Source organism: Meriones unguiculatus, chromosome 16, assembly GCF_030254825.1.
Source record: "Meriones unguiculatus strain TT.TT164.6M chromosome 16, Bangor_MerUng_6.1, whole genome shotgun sequence".
Taxonomy (NCBI): domain Eukaryota; kingdom Metazoa; phylum Chordata; class Mammalia; order Rodentia; family Muridae; genus Meriones; species Meriones unguiculatus.
In genome coordinates, this window is record NC_083363.1 from 11,679,293 (window position 1) to 11,697,537 (window position 18,245).

At 40.6% G+C, this 18,245-nt stretch overlaps 1 protein-coding gene and 1 pseudogene across 4 annotated transcripts in view; both read right to left on the minus strand.

Annotated features, from left to right (window-relative positions):
- Positions 1–18,245, minus strand: part of Pcdh15 (protocadherin related 15) — a 1,462,904-nt gene that overhangs the window by 94,417 nt on the left and 1,350,242 nt on the right. For all 4 annotated transcript variants that reach the window (XM_060369368.1, XM_060369370.1, XM_060369367.1 and 1 more), the window contains exon 28: positions 2,774–2,901. In XM_060369368.1, the coding sequence (XP_060225351.1) occupies positions 2,774–2,901 (128 nt within the window). The remainder of the gene's footprint in view (positions 1–2,773; positions 2,902–18,245) is intronic.
- On the minus strand, positions 15,003–15,388 carry LOC110553859 (small ribosomal subunit protein uS8-like; annotated as a pseudogene).

Consider the following 18,245-nt stretch of genomic DNA (forward strand, 5'->3'; position numbering starts at 1 on the left):
GTATTTTCTGAGACTGATGCTCCAACCAAAGAACCTCTGCTCAGATGTAGCCCATGGCAGCTCAGTGATAGACACTGGAAGCAGGAGAAGACAGGGAACAGGACAGGAACCTACCACAGAGGGCTTCTGAAAGACTCTACTGATCAAGGTTTTGAAGCAGAGGCTGAGACACATAGCCAAACTTGGGGCAGAGTTCAGGGAATCTTATGAAAGAAGGGGGAGATAGGAAGACCTGGAGAGGACAGGAGATCCAAAAGGAGACCAACAGAGCCAAAACAAAACAAAATGAAACAAAACAAACAAACAAACAAACAAAAACTAATCCCTGGGGGTCCTACAGAGAATGATACCCAAACCAAGGACAATGCATGGAGAGGACCTAAAACCCCATCTCACATGTAGCCCATAGACTCAGTCTCCAAGTGGGTTCCCTAATAAGGGGAGCAGGGGCTTTCTCTGGCAACAACTCAGTGGCTGGCTCTTTGATCACCTCCCCTTGATGGGGGAGCAGTCTTTCCAGGCCACAAAGGAAGAGGATGCAGCCAGTCCTGATGAGACCTGATAGGCTAGGGTCAGAGGGAAGGGGAGGAGGACCTCCCCTATCAGTGGATTTGGAGAGGGGCATGGGAGGAGATGGGGAAAGGAGAGAGGGACTGGAAGGGAATGAGAGAGGGAGCTACGGGGGGGGCAAAGTGAATAAACTGTAATTAATATAAAAAATTAAAATTAAAAAAGAAGTTATGTATTTGATACTACGATGGAGCAGCTGAGAGTGGCCATTGTCCCGGTAAATTCTACCAGAGTGGACGCAGGACTAGCCACAGAATTATCATCATGGATTGCTGCAACCATGAATCATCTGAAGGAATGGGCGGGCATGGGAGCATTAGCAGGCCTTTTGGTGTTGGTCTCCTTGGTTTGCCTGTGGTATATATGCAAGATTAGAGTCTCACAACAGCGTAATGCAGCCATGATCATTCAGGCCTTTACAGCCATTGAAGCAGGACAGTCTCCCCAAGCATGGTTGGCTACCATAAAAAGCTAAAATGTTATGCTCAGGATGCGAGGCTAAGCACTGCACTCAGGGTCAGCCGCTTTGGACCCAGAGAAGAGCATGTCTGATTGCATGCGGGTTGATGCCCCAGGTCCCACCTCTGAGAAAAAGGTATCTGACGGGTCTGATGCTCTTTGGGTGGATGACTCCTAAATGAACATCAATACAAAGTCCCAATTTATTTCTAATATCAGAGATCAGACCTCTACTCTTGCCTGATATGTCTAAAACAAAAAGGAGGAACTGTAGAGAGCTGCGTAATGCCACACTTTAAAGATGGAGCTGGTTTCTGCCTTCCACCTTCCCGATGGTGAGTGCTCTCTGTCACAAACAACTCCACATTTGGCTAAGGCTGAGGATCTGGCTTGCTTCCATGAATGTGGACCTATCTGCATTGCCCACGTGGCATGCTGGGGTTGGCTACCCAGAGGCTATTTAAGCTGTGGGCTGGCTTTCCCCAGAGTCAGATGATTGTTCAAGGTTCCTGAATAAACTGCATTGAAAAAAAAAAAAAAAAAAGAAGTCATGTAAAAAAAAAATAAAATGGCTAAGGTGCTCTCAGAAAAACAACTGTAACTGATAATCTACAGTGAACCAGCATCTGAACTCTTACCCAGAATAAGAAGAAAATATTTAAAATTCTATTGTGTAATAGCAAAACACCTGGAAGTCATTTAAGAGTATTTGGAATGCATGTGGCTATTAGAAAAAAATTGAAAGCATCAATGTGAAACTGAGCATTCTGAAAACTAGGTAAGTAGTTTGCCAAACTTTTCTGAAATATTTATATTATAGTTTCTTCATAAATTAATGATTTCCATATCTGCCAATAGAAATTTCATTTTTGAGACTCTGTGGAGTTATTCTGCAGGGATCCTAACAGAAAACCAGACGGTTGAGCAGGTAGTGTTTGGTGTTTAAGTCTGGCAACATGAGCTCAGGCTTTCAAACCCAGATGAAGGAGGAAGGAAAGAACTGACTTCAGAAATATGACCTCTGATCTGCACAAGCATGATGTAACCCCTTAGCCATGTAAACACAATAATAGATAAATAAACACACAAAAATAAACAAATAAACAAGCAAGCAAACAAATATAACAGTAAAAATTAAATATGAACTGTGGAAAACACTAACATTTTATGCAGCATATTGTAGGAATTTTGACCCCAATTTTAGTAAAAATATACGAAATTGCTTACTCTTTACTTCATATTAAAAAAAAAAAATCTGTGTTGAGTTTGGAGAACTTAGTCTGAATGTTTCTATCGTGTTTGAATGTGAAATGTTCCCCTCAGGCTTATGTGTTTGAACACTTGGTTCCCACAGAGAGGTGCTTTTTTGAGAGGCTGTGGAACCATAAGGAGGTTGAGAATTCCTGGAGGAAGTACGTAACGGTTGAAGTTTTATACTTTGGAGCCACTTCCAGTCCCCTCCGCCAATGGTTCTGGACTGCTGATGCAGCGGACGTCATCTTCCCAAGACTTCCCTATCGTCATAGATTTACCCTCTCTGGAACTGTGTCCCGAAATAACCCCTTCCCCTTGCGTAGCCTTCATCAGGCTATTTTATCCAGCGACAGAAACGAAACCAATGCAATCTCTTGCTTAAGGATTTGGCGTTTTAAATTACGTGCGTGTAAATGCCTTTGACACAAATGATGAGGTTGTAGCTCTTTGCCCTCAATGTATTTTCACACTAGGTCTTTTCTCATCATACCTTCACTCTGAACACAGACGTGAACATCCTCGCGTCTTCAGACACACCTCCAATGTAGAATTTCTTCTGGAACACGGGCGGGTGGTCGTTTTCATCCCGAATCTCAATGTACACTTTAGCTGTATTGCCTGGAAGACAAGATATATCTTTATTGGTGATTATTGGCTGGAATAAAAACCTCTAGAGTAATATTTACAGTACTTTAAAATAAAGGAACGTGGGTAACTTCAGAAGTTCATTCCTAAGTGATGCCTACTTCTAGGTCAAGAGGATTCAGGCTAGAGTGTTACAGGTAATGTTACATTTTACTTTAAAATTATTTTGGGTCACTAGGCATTGGATCTTGGGCCCTATAACTGCAAAGCAAATGTTTCTTCAGTGTGACTGACTCCTAACTGCCACCATTTGAGTTGTGATGCTATAGAAATTTACTTTCCATCTTGATTTGTTTAACTTATTTCCCTTTTAGTAGCCATAAACACACTGCCCAAATCTTCCTGAATATTCACTTGCTGTACCGGATACCGGCTTACTGAAAACTGGTTGGCACTATAAGTCAGATTGATGGTTTTTACATTTCACTAATTGAGATCTGGAGGATTAAAATGTTCACGTGCGTATTTATCAGTACACACACTCGCACACAATTGTGTCTCCTAGCGATGTCAGATGAGCTACGCCTGTGAAATCTCATCAGCGTGTGTGCCTATGGATGGTCCGAACAAGGAGGACACCGACAGAGATGCTAACCCGGGAGGGGGAAATTCCATAGTGCCCCAAACCTAGACAGCCAACCACAGGCAACTAAGGGATGCTGGGAGACAGCAAAGCAGTCTTCCCAGCGATGTCCCCTTCCTGTCCAACTGTGACCAACACAAAGTGGTCATCCTTGAAATCATGTAAACACAAATAGCATTATGCAGACCAAGCAGGTTTATTTATATATCTAGGAATATATGTATATATAAATGTGTAAATAAAATAACAGTTAAAAAAAAAAAGAGACCACAAATTGGCGAAAGAAAAGATGTGTTGGGGAGAGTAAGGAAAGAGAAAGTGGAAATTATGTAATTATATTATACTATAATTAAAAACTAAAAAATATCATAAAAGAGTCCGTATTTTTGGTGCGTGGTAATTACTGGACAGGATGGGACAGGCTCTGCTTCTGGGGGTCCAGAACCATCTACAGATGGAGTCCTGAGGTAGTTATTATCACTCTCGGCTTTGGAGGATTAAGAAGAATAGAGGTTACTTAGGGGGCCCAGCCTCCCTGAGTGTGTGGGATGCCTGACATTTGAACACGCGGTGATATCCGACTGAAGAAGACCAACCTTTCCGTGCACTGGCCACCACCTCCGCCTCCTCAGAAGCAAAGCAAGGTGTGCGCTCCCTCCCAGCAAGGGCAGATAAGAAGACGGTCCGCTGTTCAATGCAAACGTCGTTTTAGTTGTTTTATGGCTGTAGAGCAGGCAGGTTTCTTTGCACTTTCATTTTCAGTTTTGCCTATTTCCCTCGCGGTTTTCACCCCTTCTGACATGCTCCGTGATTTTTATCCCCATCTCTATCGTTTCAACTGTTTTATTTTCTACAGAGACCTCACTGCTCTCTGAAACTGGTCTTTTCTGGCATCGGGACAATAGTAGGAAGTTCTTAATCTGTATTTGATTTGGCAACTTTTTATTCAGTAAGTAAATGTATTAATAAATATTAGAACAGAGTAATAAATCTGACCATTTCATTTTTCCCTCCCTATTTTAGTCTCATTTCCCATTTACCCATGATATCTGATTTGTTTCAACTTGTTATAAGACATTGTTAGAATTCAAGACCATTTAACCTTTTTAAAAGATATTTTTAATGCTTTAAAAATTTTTGATAGATAAAATGTATTTTGGTCAGATTATCTGACAGCTGCTGACGAAAACACAAAATAATTTACAACTGCAGGTAGCTGATGGATTCCATTGTGTGTGTGTGTGTGTGTGTGTGTGTGTGTGTGTGCATGTATCTGTCTGTCTGTCAAGGTGAGCTCAGCTGTCCGCTTCCGCACGGCTGCTGAATGACAGTTAGTGTGGATTCCCTTTCCACTCAGACACCCACTTATCCTTTAGCATTCCAGGAAGTATAATTCAGGTAAGAAAATATACTTTATAATATGAAATTTCCCAAAGGCTTACAAATACTCTCTTGTAAATATTGCACATTGGTTTGCCTGCCTGTGTGTATACCAGAAGAGATGTGCTCTTCGACCACCAAGCCATCCCTCAAGATATTTTTTTTTAAACAATGGTAGTGTTCCTGTTAATTCTTAAAACAGTTCTGTGGTTGGTATATGCATCTAACTTGTATAACCTAGTTCACACGATGAGTTAAACACTGCTTTAAGGATTCCTCAGCATTAACAACTCAGTTCATAGTAACAGAAAACCTGATGGGTTTTAACTTATGGGCACAATTTATATTGTGATATTTTAGGATTATGGCATCAGCTCACTTAAGATGAACAGTTTGTCTTTGTCTTTGACAAGACACTACGACCAAAAGTAACTGGGGGAGGAAGGGTTTATTTGGATTATGCTTTCTTATCGCTGTCCGTCACTGAGGAGAGTCAGGGCAGGAACTCAAAGCAGGGGTGGGGGGACCAGCAGCATCTGTGGAAAGGCACTGTTTCCTGGCTTGCCCTCCCTGACTTACTGAGCCTGATTCGTCCCATACCCCAGGAAAACCTACGTATGGGTGGAGCCATGCCAGTAGGCTGGGACCTCCCACATCAACCACTAATCAAGAAAATGGTCTAGGCAGTTGCCTGGAAGCCAATTTTGTGGAGCAATTAAAGAGTCAGCCTAGTGGACAAAATCCAAACAGCCCATATTATCCCCAGTCAACTCAGCAAACAGACCTCGCAAATAAACACTGTTAAACCCTAACCTTCCGTTTCCTGTAGTCCCCAAGATGTCATGTCAATACTAATAGGACACTATAAAACATCTCAACTTTTCCAAGTTCCAGACTTTAAAAATCTTAAACATTTTAAAAGCTCAACCTTTTAAAAACACTTAAAGACTTTGTCTGAAATACCCGACTCTAAAATTTTCAGTATCTCAAAAATTCCAAACTCTCTCTCAGATTCTAAAGTTTTAAATGTGGGATTCTGTTTTTGTTGTTGCTTGGTCTCTCTTTTTTTTTTCTTTTCTTTTCTTTTTTTAAATTACATGTTTTTTTTTCTCCAAGAGGGAAAAGTAGGGCGCAGGCAATCAAATTAAAGCAAAACTGAACCCCAACTGTGTAAACCACTTGGTGGCCAATGCTAGGGTGCAGGGTCTTCTGGGCTCCAGAAGGAAGCTATGTTGGGAGCTGCTAAGTTTCTGTTTGTTGGTCTTTTTTTGTTTTTTTAATTTTTTTCCATCTACAGAGTCCATGAAGACTTCAAATTAACAGAAGTCATTTATGTATTTTTCATAATTCTAATCACATTGTTAAATTCTGGTAATTTGGCATTCTCTTTGTGCAACTAAGTTCAATGTGTGTCTTCTATAAGTTAGTAAAGGTGATCATCTTTGCTGGTTGATGAGTCTCCTGGCACCTGGCTATGAAGAGTTCAGGAAAAAAAAAAAAAATCTGACTGTCAGACCTCATCTGGGCTGAGAATGGCTCATGATTTCTGAGTTATTTGGAGAATCAGTGGTGTTTGTTCATTTTCTGTTACCAAATCATTGATGTGGTTCGCTAATTCAGTAATATCTAAAAAGAGGAAATGCTTCAAATCAGAAATATTTAACATCATGCATTCATCTAGTCCCAAGGCTTTCCCGGCTTGTTCACAGTCACCTGTGATCAACACTAAGGTGTCCCAGGACTTCTTGGGTGTTTTAAATGACTGGTATTCAGTTTTATAGAAATTAGTAAATATACAAGATTCTAACATAATAAGCATACAAACTAAAAAACTATTAGTCATTGCTCGGATTTAAGTATGTCTAAGGTTACATTTATTTTAAAAAGTGAGATAATTTAGTATATCTTACAAAAGACATAAAATGTACCTCCAGGAATTGCGATTTAATATAATTTGCCAATTAATTTAGAAATTTATATTTACAACAATATGTAAAGCTGCTTATGATAGTCAAATATCAACTAATTCACCTCTTCATCCGCCTGCTAATTTTAGATGGATGACAGGTATCCTTCCTTTGAAATGTACAGGACATTAAACAATTTTTCTCTAGAAACCTACTTTTCAACTAATTTTAATGCATTTAGTTATTTGAATACTTCTATTTTTCTCACAATAACAGAAAATCAATCACCTATTAGTGTAGTTATAATACCTTAATTTATTGACAATTTCTCCAATGCTACTGTCTCCCCCTTTTTCCCCTGAAGACCGTATTCAAATTGATTTACCTTCCTGGGGAAAATAGTGACCATTCTCATGTGTAACAGTTTGAATGGGAATGTAATTTAGCCATGATGTTGATGGACTCCTATGCCTCTGAAACTATAATCACAAATAAACCCTTCCTTCTATAAGTTGCTTTGTTCACAGTGTTTTGTCACAAAAGAAAAGCAGCTATAAAGAAAATTCAGCTAACACAGAAATTGGTAGCAGAGAGTGAGACCTTGCTAAGATGGGCCTGACCATGTTTTTTTTTTTTTTGTTTGTTTGTTTGTTTTTATACGGCTATAGAGGCCTTTTAACTTCGGACTTGAAAAGCAGTTGAATACTGTTTGAGGAAGCTTAGTAGGGCATCCTTGTAAGCCCTTGAAAAACAGTTCTAAAAGAAACGTGGACTGTGGAGACACAGCTTAAGAGGTTTCATTGGAGAATAATCTTAGCAACTGACCCAGAGATTCTTGTGGTATTTTGACAAAAAAGAAAAAAAAATATATATATATATATGCCCTTGTCCTAAGAACTTACCTAGGGCTAAATTAAGAATTTTTCCTGTGCTGCAAATCTGTCTAAACAATTGTCGAGCTATATTTTAGGTAATTGGACTGGAGAATTCGATACTACGATGGAGCAGCTGAGAGTGGCCATTGTCACAGTAAATTCTACCAGAGTGGATGCAGGACTAGCCACAGGATTATCATCATGGATTGCTGCAGCCATGAATCATCTGAAGGAATGGGCGGGCATGGGAGCTTTAGCAGGCCTTCTGGTGTTGGTCTCCTTGGTTTGCCTGTGGTATATATGCAAGATTAGAGTCTCACAACAGCGTAATGCAGCCATGACCATTCAGGCCTTTACAGCCATTGAAGCAGGACAGTCTCCCCAAGCATGGTTGGCTACCATAAAAAGCTAAAATGTTACGCTCAGGATGCGAGGCTAAGCACTGCACTCAGGGTCAGCCGCTTTGGACCCAGAGAAGAGCATGTCTGATTGCATGCGGGTTGATGCCCCAGGTCCTGCCTCTGAGAAAAAGGTATCTGACAGGTCTGATGCTCTTTGGGTGGATGACACCTAAATGAACATCAGTACAAAGTCCCAATTTATTTCTAATATCAGAGATCAGACCTCTACTCTTGCCTGATATGTCTAAAACAAAAAGGGGGAACTGTAGAGAGCTGCGTAATGCCGTGCCTTAAAGATGGAGCTGGTTTCTGCCTTCCACCTTCCCGATGGTGAGTGCTCTCTGTCACGAACAATTCCACATTTGGCTAAGGCTGAGGATCTGGCTTGCTTCCATGTATGTGGACCTATCTGCATTGCCCATGTGGCACGCTGGGGTTGGCTACCCAGAGGCTATTTAAGCTGTGGGCTGGCTTTCCCCAGAGTCAGATGATTGTTCAAGGTTCCTGAATAAACTGCATTGAAAAAAAAAACAAAACAAAACAAAATAAAAAGAAGTGATGGACTAATTTCTTTGGTGAAAGAGATTTCAGCATAGCCCAGCATTAACTCTGCTGTGTGGCTATCAATAATAACTCTTATGCTCTGAAACATCAGTCAACCCTGTTGGGTTTATGGTAGTTCATTAGGTTGGGGTGAAAACTGAACAAACCCTGTGATATTCAAGGAAGGCAAGGAGGTACAGAGTCTTGGCTGTAGGGGTTGCTCAATTTTCGCACAGGTAACTGATGATGACATGGCCACAAGGACTTGAGAAGCACTGCTCAGCTTGGTGTCTGATGTCTGACGAACTTCCCCGAAGACACTCCCCGAGGGAAAACCAGGGCCTTGACAGTGCCAGAGAACAGAATTTAGGAGGCGTCATAGAAGAGACAAGTTTGCTGTTTTATTGGGAGAAGAAACAGGACAGACTTCAGATTTGAGAGAGGAGAGGGGGATGTTAAGTGTCTTCACAGTGGTGTGCGTGTGTTCGTGTGTGTGCACTTGTGTACATGTGTCAGCTCGTGTGTGCATTTCTAATTTTTTGGAAATTTCATTGCTCAAAAGATAAAATTTACAACCAGTTTCAATGATTAATAAAAGCTTAACATACATACATACATATATATATATATATAGCATAAGAGAGTTGACTTGTTTCTCTTAAAAAATTTCATTTTTGCAAATAAGATTGTATGTTCAGGTTTAGGGCTGAGAGTCCTAATACAGCTAAACACAAACATCATGGATATTCTGGCCCTAAGAAAGAATCATTTGTTTGCATCCTAGTATCAGAGTCGTAGGAAAGGAAACAGTTTTTTTCTAGCCAGTCATCATGGACTTTGTCAGTGATGTTCAGTTCTGGCTTCTTAGACAGTGGGACACACAACCAGACTCAGAGTGAGAAGCCACTTCCCTGTCCCAACATTTTCCTCCTATCCCATCTCAATGCAATTCAGCAAACTTCATTACTTTCTGTCCTCATGATTCCTTCCCTTTTTTATTTTCATTCCTTAGACAAAAACAAAAAATGATTCATGGACGAGAGACACAGTGCCTTATTTCCCAGTTTGGGTCATGTGTGGATCCTGTGTCTGAGTGGGCGCAGTACAGCGGCCACAAGGAGAGAAGATTGGTGGGGAATTCAGGATGAGCATGCAGTGCGTCTAACGGAAAAAAAAAGTAAAAAGATCAAAGTGTTCGCCCGAGTGTGGAAACTCCGGGATGCCCTCATTTGGATGCTCTTACTGTGGACACACAGCGTGCGCGGTGCCTTGATTTTCATATTTCTCACACTCTGGCTGTAAGGACCGCCTTGCTTTTTTTTTTTTTTTTTTTTTCTCAGTCAGCTCCGGGGTTTGATTATCTTAAGGCAGAAGCTTGGAAGTAACTGTCATTTAAGTCAAGTCGCTTTAAATTTTCTTGAACATTTGCAAAATCCCTTTCTCCCCTCGTTGTGACATTTATTTAAGGCAGATTCCAAGCAGGCAACGATAAAGATAAAATGAGAGGAGTGCTGATGAAACGGATCAGGAAAATCACAGGAAGGCCTGACGGTCTCTAGCTTTGGTGTAGTTGGCAGTGTGCGGATCGCAGTGAGTTACAGAGCTGGGAAGGTGGCGCGGGGTGAGGTCACACAGGCTGCAGAGTTAGGAAGCACACCACGAGTTAGACTGAGAGGAGTGAGCCTCCGGCCCTCAGTTCTCAGCTTCTCTCTGTGGGTTTCGTCCTGCGTTCTGACTTCCGTGGCATTTGGTTTCAGCAGCCAGGCAGCAAGAAAGATTGAATATTTCAAACTTTGGGTTAACAGTTTTCTAATTTAGCGCTGATGTTGATTTAATTAACCTTTGCATGCTTTTAATTGCTTGTGTCTGAAACATGCATTTCATGTCTGGGTTTGGCTGAAAGGTTAGTAGCTGGATTAAGAAAATAAACTTAATGCAACACAGCATTTTAACTTCTGGGAAAGGGACAACATTGGTGAAATTGTCACCATGATATTGAGGATATAACTGAATGAGGAATACCCTTGAGATTTATTTTGAAGTCTGGATTTGTGATCATATTAACATTTTTCCCCTCTTTGGAAAATTATAAATATTATATTACATGAAGTGACACTTCCCTATATTAAGTTACCTTTACCTATATTCTATAATCTGTTACCAATTTATCTACCTATCATCTATCATTCTATTTCATATATTATCTGTCATCTGTTATCTGAGTGTCATTTATCTGTTTCCAACTCCATCATCAATCGACCTGTATAACAACTATCAATGAATCATCTATCCATTCACCCTTTTCTATCTATCTAGCATACACACTTTGTAAACTTATTATGACAAATTACCATAAAATTGGTGTCTGAAGACATTAATTTGTAACTTTAAGCAAAAACAAACCCCAAAACCCGTATATTTTATTTTTAATCTGTCTGTCAGAAGTCTCTCTCTGTGCTGACTGAGATAGGGACAGCTCCGAGGTCCATTTCAGAGCCCTCAGGCAGGGTTTTTGCCTTTTATTAAATGTCTGTTAAACATCTGCTATTCGAAAATCACAATACTTCTTCACCTGCCAGTGCCTTATTTCTCCAGCTTCCAGAAGCTGTGTGCTCTTTATTTTCCAGTGCCTTTCTTTCTTTAAATCTAGAATGGATTTAATTTCATACGTAAATTCCAGGAGACATGTTTACAAAAAAAAAAAAAAAAAAAAAAAAAAAAGGTTTTAGGGTATTCCCAAATAACAAAGTTAGTAATGGTGATTTTACAGTACAAATGCTTGTATGTTGTACCTTTCTTTCTTGCATGAACACGTCCAGGGTTATGTCAACCTTGGTAACATTGTGGGTTAAATGCTTTCTGGGTGCTATTTCCATTTAATCCTGTAATAAAACCTTAAGGGTAATTGTCTTTGTTTTAAACAACAGAGATAGTGGAACTTAAAGAAAATTTTAAAATGTGCTTCAAAATGTACAACTAGAAGAACCAAAAATAGCGTTCAGACCCAAACATATGATATGCAAACTAATTTCATTATGACTTCACTTAAATAATTTTAAAATCCAAGAGAATATTTAAAAAAAAACAAAAAACAAAAACCTCTCTAAACATTGCAATTTAAAAGGAGCAGGGCACAGAGAATTTTGGGTCAGAGTGTTTTTTAAAAGGCATTTTCATTCATATAGGTTCTAGACATTTTATTTTATTATATTTCTGTACATCTGAAAGCATAAGAAGTAGTATCTTACTGGGGCATTTCCAAAGCTTTCAAAGTTTTTAATAAGTACTTTTAAGGCTGGGAACAGAGTAATGAAATGAAATTCACTTCCAAACTGCTTCAGAAAAATGCGTGAGATAGTCGAAATGAACACTGTCCTGGGGGAATGTCTCCACAAAGACATCTCTTGACCTTACTTCAAAGGACAGAAAATGATTTAGAAGCAGAATGAATGAACAATGAGACCTCACATCCCTTGTACTGAACGTCACTGCCAACTATTCTCGCAAAGAAAAATCATATTTTCATTAACATAGAATGAGGAGATTAAATTATGATACATCTACATGGAAACTTCTGAAGATTAAAAAGTTACTGAAATGGTGTTCCTGAAAAATACCTAATGACGTAAAATACTTTTGATATTATGATAATAAATGAAAAGTCAAGATTTTTAAAAGGGCATACCTGGTAAGAATGTTTGTATCTGTGTAGCCACAATAAAATTGATTAGAAGAAAATATACCGAGCTTTAAAAAGAGCAAAAATGTAGAAATGCAAATCAAATTTCTTTATTATGTGTATTTTATGATTTTATTTTTTCTTTTTTAATTTAATTTTATTTATAAATTTATTTATTACAATTTATTCACTTTGTATCCCCACTGCAGCCCCTTCCCTTGTCTCCTTCCAGTTCTACTCATCCTCCCTCTTTGTCCCCTATGCCCTTTCTCTAGTTCTCTGATAGGGGAGGTCCTCCTCCCCTTCTATCTGATCCTAGCCTATCAGGTCTCATCAGGGTTGGCCACATCCCTCATCTTTCTCTGTGGCCTGGCAAGGCTGCACCTGCCCCAGGGGGAGGTGATCAAAGAGCCAGCCACTGAGGTCATGTCAGAGACAGCCTCTGTTCCCCTTACTAGGGACCCACTTGGAAACTGAGCAGCCAATGGGTTTTCTTTGAACAGGGGGTCTAGGTCCTTTCCATGCATGGTCCTTAGTAGGGGTATCAGTCTCTGCAGGCTCCCCTGGCCCAGGTATTTTGTCTGTGTTGTTCTTCTTGTGGAGTTCCTGTGCCCTCCAGGTCTTACTATCTCTCTCCCTCTTCTTCCATAAGGACTTGGCATTCTGCCCAAAGTTTGGCTATGAATCTCAGTATCTCCTTCGATACCCTGCTGGGTAGAGTTTTTCAGAGGCCCTCTGTGGTAGGCTCCTGTCCTGTTCCCTGTCTTCTCCTACTTCAGATGTCTACCCTGTTTGCCTTTCTGAATGAGGATTAAGCATCTTCCTAGGGTCCTCCTTGTTGATTAGCGTCTTTAGGGCTACAGATTTTAGAATGATTATCCTATATTATATGGCTATTATTTGAAAATTTTATACAACAAAGGCACCAGTTTTGTAACAAAAATAAATCAGTGTTAATGAATGAAAGATAGAGAACCACCCCAATTATAAAACAGAACACTCTTTCAAATCCACATAAATCCTGAAGTGAGCTTGACCACACCCACTATGTGCATTTTCTATAATATACTTTGTAAAGAGGAGAAAACTATATACAGATTTACTTTTTTTTCACATGGATAAAAATCAGTATAAAAATCCCCCTTTTCCCCTGTGAAATATATATATTTGTGGTTTGCTGGTTCACTTTTTAAAAGAAGGTATTTTTAACTTATATATGCCATATCTGTGTAGATATAACCAAGAAGCTAGGAATTAATGGAACAACGGCCATGCAAAAATCCAATATAATTATATTTTAATTTGTTTATTTTCATTTGGTGCATCAATCACCGGCATACAACATATTAAATCATTCCATTTGACAGAAAAATTGGAAGCCATTTAAGATGAAGCAATGTGCTTGCCGTATTTGGTGAAATGGGCAGGCTAAAGTTAGGCTTTAGAGAGGGCCTAATGAATACCTGTTAGTATTTCACAGTTCTTGCCTTAGGTCATTACCGACTGCATTATCTCCCACCCACTTCTAAGCTCCTTAGTAGAAAAAAAAAATACATGTTTGCAGCAACACAACTTCATAAACTAGCTCGATTAGCCACCTGCTAGTATTTTTAGGACAAGTCAGTAAAAGATGCAAAATAAAATCACAGTAGAAAGTAAAATTCTAGTAATATAACCTTCAGATAATATCCCGTTCCTTCGCACTGACCTGCACACCCTCAAAAAGTACCTCAATCCTAACCATGGTCAAGGGGGCATACTTTAACTCAAGCCTAGCAGATCCTGAGCCCATCAGACACTGCAACAGGCTAGAAAGGTTCTGTGCCACCTGTCTTAATGACACATTTACAAAAAGAATATTAGGTTCTAATATTGTGGGTTTCTCTGGTATTTGTCTTTCCTTAGATCCAGATCCATTTGTGCTTTGTTTGAGCAAGACTTAGATGATCCTTCTGGTAAATTCTTAGCATGAGTCTGTTGAACTTGGCTTTCACTGCTTCTAGCCAGGGATCCTTTTCTTCAGTATGGGTTGGCGATGATCTGTGCAATATGCTCACAGAAAGAGGACCTAGAGTGACCGTGACCTTCCCTTCCCAAGATAACGGAAGACATAAAACAAAAGCTTTCTGTTTTTGTGGAAGAGTTTAATAAAAAAAAAAAACCCAGTTAATTTTAAATTACATTTTAGCCTCAAATCCCTGTTACCATCATAGATAGGTACATTTATTCTTGATCATTATACCTGCATCTTTGAGGTGTTGTGTAAGGGTTGGGGGGAGAATAGAAGGACCTGGAGGGGACAGGAGCTCCACAAGAAGACCAACCAACTAACATGGGCCCAGGAAAGCTTACAGTGACGGAAATACTAACCAAGAATCATGTATGGACTTGACCTAGGCCCTATGCCTATACATAGTCGATGGACAGCTTGGTCTTCATGTGGGTCCTCTAGGAAAGGGAGAGGAAGATGGGCACAATGATGCATGCCTGTAATCCCAGCACTCTGGGAGGCAGAGGCAGGAGGATCTTCATGAGTTTGAGGCCAGCCTGGTCTATAAAGTGAGTCCGGCACAACCAAGACTACACAGAGAAACCATGTCTCAAAAGAAAAGAAAGGAAGAAAGAAGGAAAGAAAAGATGTGATGTGTGGACTCTGTTGCCTGCTCTTTCTCTTTTTTTTTTTCATAGTCCATGGAGGCTTTTTTTTTAGAAAAAGAATCTCAGGATCTTCCCTCCTGTGTGTTTTCGTCTTGCTTCTTCATGATGCCAGACAAGGTTGTCAGTACAGTGAAGCTGAACTGACAGGATGGGAGCACATTGTTCTGCCATTTTTCTAGCTCTTTGAGGTGCACATCGAATCTAGGGCTGATCACTCCACACTCGTTCACCCTGGCTGTGAGGTTCACAACAATTTTCCCAGGTCTGTGATCATCAAGGATCTCAAATTCACCTATGCAACCACGCTTCATCATCACAGTTAGGAAACGAATGATGACTTTGTATCATGGCCTGATGAGGACCTGGCGTTTGCCTCTCTTCTCAGCACTGTTGATGCTCTTGAGAGCATCTGCCAGGACATTCATGTGCATCATGGTGACGGTGTTTTGATCACTCCCTCCTGGCAGGGCTGCCTCGCCAGGCCACAGGGGAAGAAGATGTGCTCAATCTTGATGTGATTTGATGTGCTGGTGTGAGTGGGTAGAGGGAAGGGCTTCCCTTATCTGAGAAAGAGGGGAGGTGGGGTAAGGGCAAGTGTGTGTGGGATACAATCAGAATGTAAAGTGAATAAATAAATTAAAAAGAATATCTGCATCTTTTAAAATAAATTATCTGATTGCCATTTAAGATATGAGAATTCAAATCTAAAAGACCCAAAAAAGAACTCAAAAAGAAGCATGTGGAATCTACCCACAAAAGTGAGGCGTAGCCAAGCTGTGCTCACTGACTACTAGACTTTTGAGGCATGACTCGGACATATGTGGTAATAATCGTCACAGCTTTTTAACTGTGTCTCCTGTTCTGCGCTGTTTTATTCTACGTAAAGAACATCATGCTTGATACTAGCTCCGCAAGATCGCCATCACTGACGGTACGGCCCGCCCAATCCCACAGTGACAGAGAATACGCTATATACTCACCGAAACCAGGCAGAAACGTCATACAACCTGGACACACCAGGCGCTGGGCCTCCCAAGCTTGGAGAGCACAGCGAAGAGATCCCAGGACTTCCCAGAAAGCTTTGGGACTAGCAACCCAGTCTCCAGTTACAGCGGGATGTGGCAGCGGAGCAGCACTGAACTGGCGGGGCACCACAGCCCTCCAGTTTAAGACTAACCAGGGCCAAACCAGAGAACAGAGAGCCTGGTTACCCCATCCCTGCTGAAGTGACCACCCTGAAATCTCCAGCTGCAGCAAGACCTCAGAACCTGGCAGTGACAGCAGCACAGAACTGGCGGAACACATCAAAGAAGCAGGGCCAAACCAGAGAGCAGAGAGCCCCGGATACCAAGATCTCTTCCAAGAGACCTGCCTGTAAGTGAGTGCACCCTTGAGAATCTGCAGTTCCCCAGATCCTGGGTCCTTCTAAATCAGAAGCCAGGCATCGAACCCCCCTCCCACCCACATACCCACTTTGGGAAACAGAGGGGCACTAGGGACATTGAAGTTCCTGCCCTGTGGGCCTGATTGAGGAGCTAAGACAGTTAATGCCAGAAATTGCGCTGCGATCATCATTAGCGCCTGCGACATATACAGTGCAGAGCCCCTCCCACACACTCAAGGGTTCAACATTAGCCATCACTCTGTCCCTCAAGAAACTCATCCACGCACACTTACACACACAGACACACACGCGCGTGCGCGCGCGCACACACACGCTTGCATTTGCCCCGTTTGCGCCTGCGTACTTTCCTCCCACAGGTACAGCTAGTCCTCAGCACATGCTGAGAGTGCTCAGCTTCCTGAAGAACTCTCCAGACACCAGAGAGAGACAGCACCAGTCTGATCTGCAGAATCCAAAAACAAACAGGGAAGTTTTCAGATAAGCCAATGGCCAGAGGTAGGCGAAAGAACACTTCCAACATAAATCAGGACATCATGACTTCACCAGCAAACCCCAAAATCGATGGATACACCAATTCAGCAGAAGCACAGGAAAATGATTTTAAAGCCATGCTTGCCCAATTATTTGAGGCTCATAAGGAGGAAATGAACAAGTCTTTCAAAGAGATGGCCAGTCAATTGGAGGCAAAGAAAGAAGAAATAGACAATATCCTTAAAGAAACACAGGCAAACATAGCCAAACAAATAGATACACAAGTAGAGGAAAAATTAGTGGCATATAAGAAGGAAATGAAAAAAGAAATAGAGGCCATCGCAGAGAGACAGGAATCCAAATTCAAACACATGAAAGAAATGGTGCAAGGCATGAAAACAGAATTAGAATCAATAAAGAAAACACAAAATGAGAAAACCCTTGAGCTGGAGAACTTGGAGAAAAGATCAGGAACCACAAAAGTAAGCATCACCAACAGAATACAAGAGATGGAAGAGAGAATCTCTGGAGCTGAAGACACACTTGCAGAAATGGATACTTCTCTCAAAGAAAAAGTAAAATCAGAAAAGTTCCAATCACAAAATATCCAAGAAATCAAGGATGCTATGAAAAGACAAAATCTAAGAATAATAGGAATTCACGAAAAAGAAGACTCCAGACTCCAAGGTCCAGAAAATATTTTCAAGAAAATCATAGAAGAAAATTTTCCCAACTTAAAGGAAGAGATGTCCATAAATATACAAGAGGCCTACAGAACTCCAAATAGACTAGACCAGAAAAGAAACACATCATGTCACATCATAGTCAAAACACTAAATCTACAGAACAAAGAAAAGATATTAAAAGCAGCAAGGGAAAAAGGCCAAGTAACATATGAAGGTAGACCTATCAGAATCACGCCGGACTTCTCATCAGAAACTATGAAAGCCAGAAGGGCCTGGGCAAGTATCATGGAGACTCTAAGAGATCACAAATGTCAACCCAGACTACTATACCCTGCAAAGCTTTCAATCAACATAGATGGAGAAAACAAAATATTCCATGACAAAACTAAATTTACGCAATATCTACACAGCAAACCAACCTTACAAAAAATACAAGAAGGAAAACTCCAATCCAACGAAAACAAATTCACCCAAGAAAACAGGGCATACAGATAATGTCCCAACAAAAATGAAAAGAAAACAAGCAATGAAACAGGGTTAGATCATCGACTCCATTACAAAAGGAACTAACATGCATTGGTCACTATTATCTATCAATATCAATGGACTCAACTCACCAATAAAAAGACACAGGCTAACAGAATGGTTAAGGAAACAGGATCCAACATTCTGTTGCATCCAAGAAACACACCTATGCAACAAAGACAAACACTACCTCAGAGTAAAGGG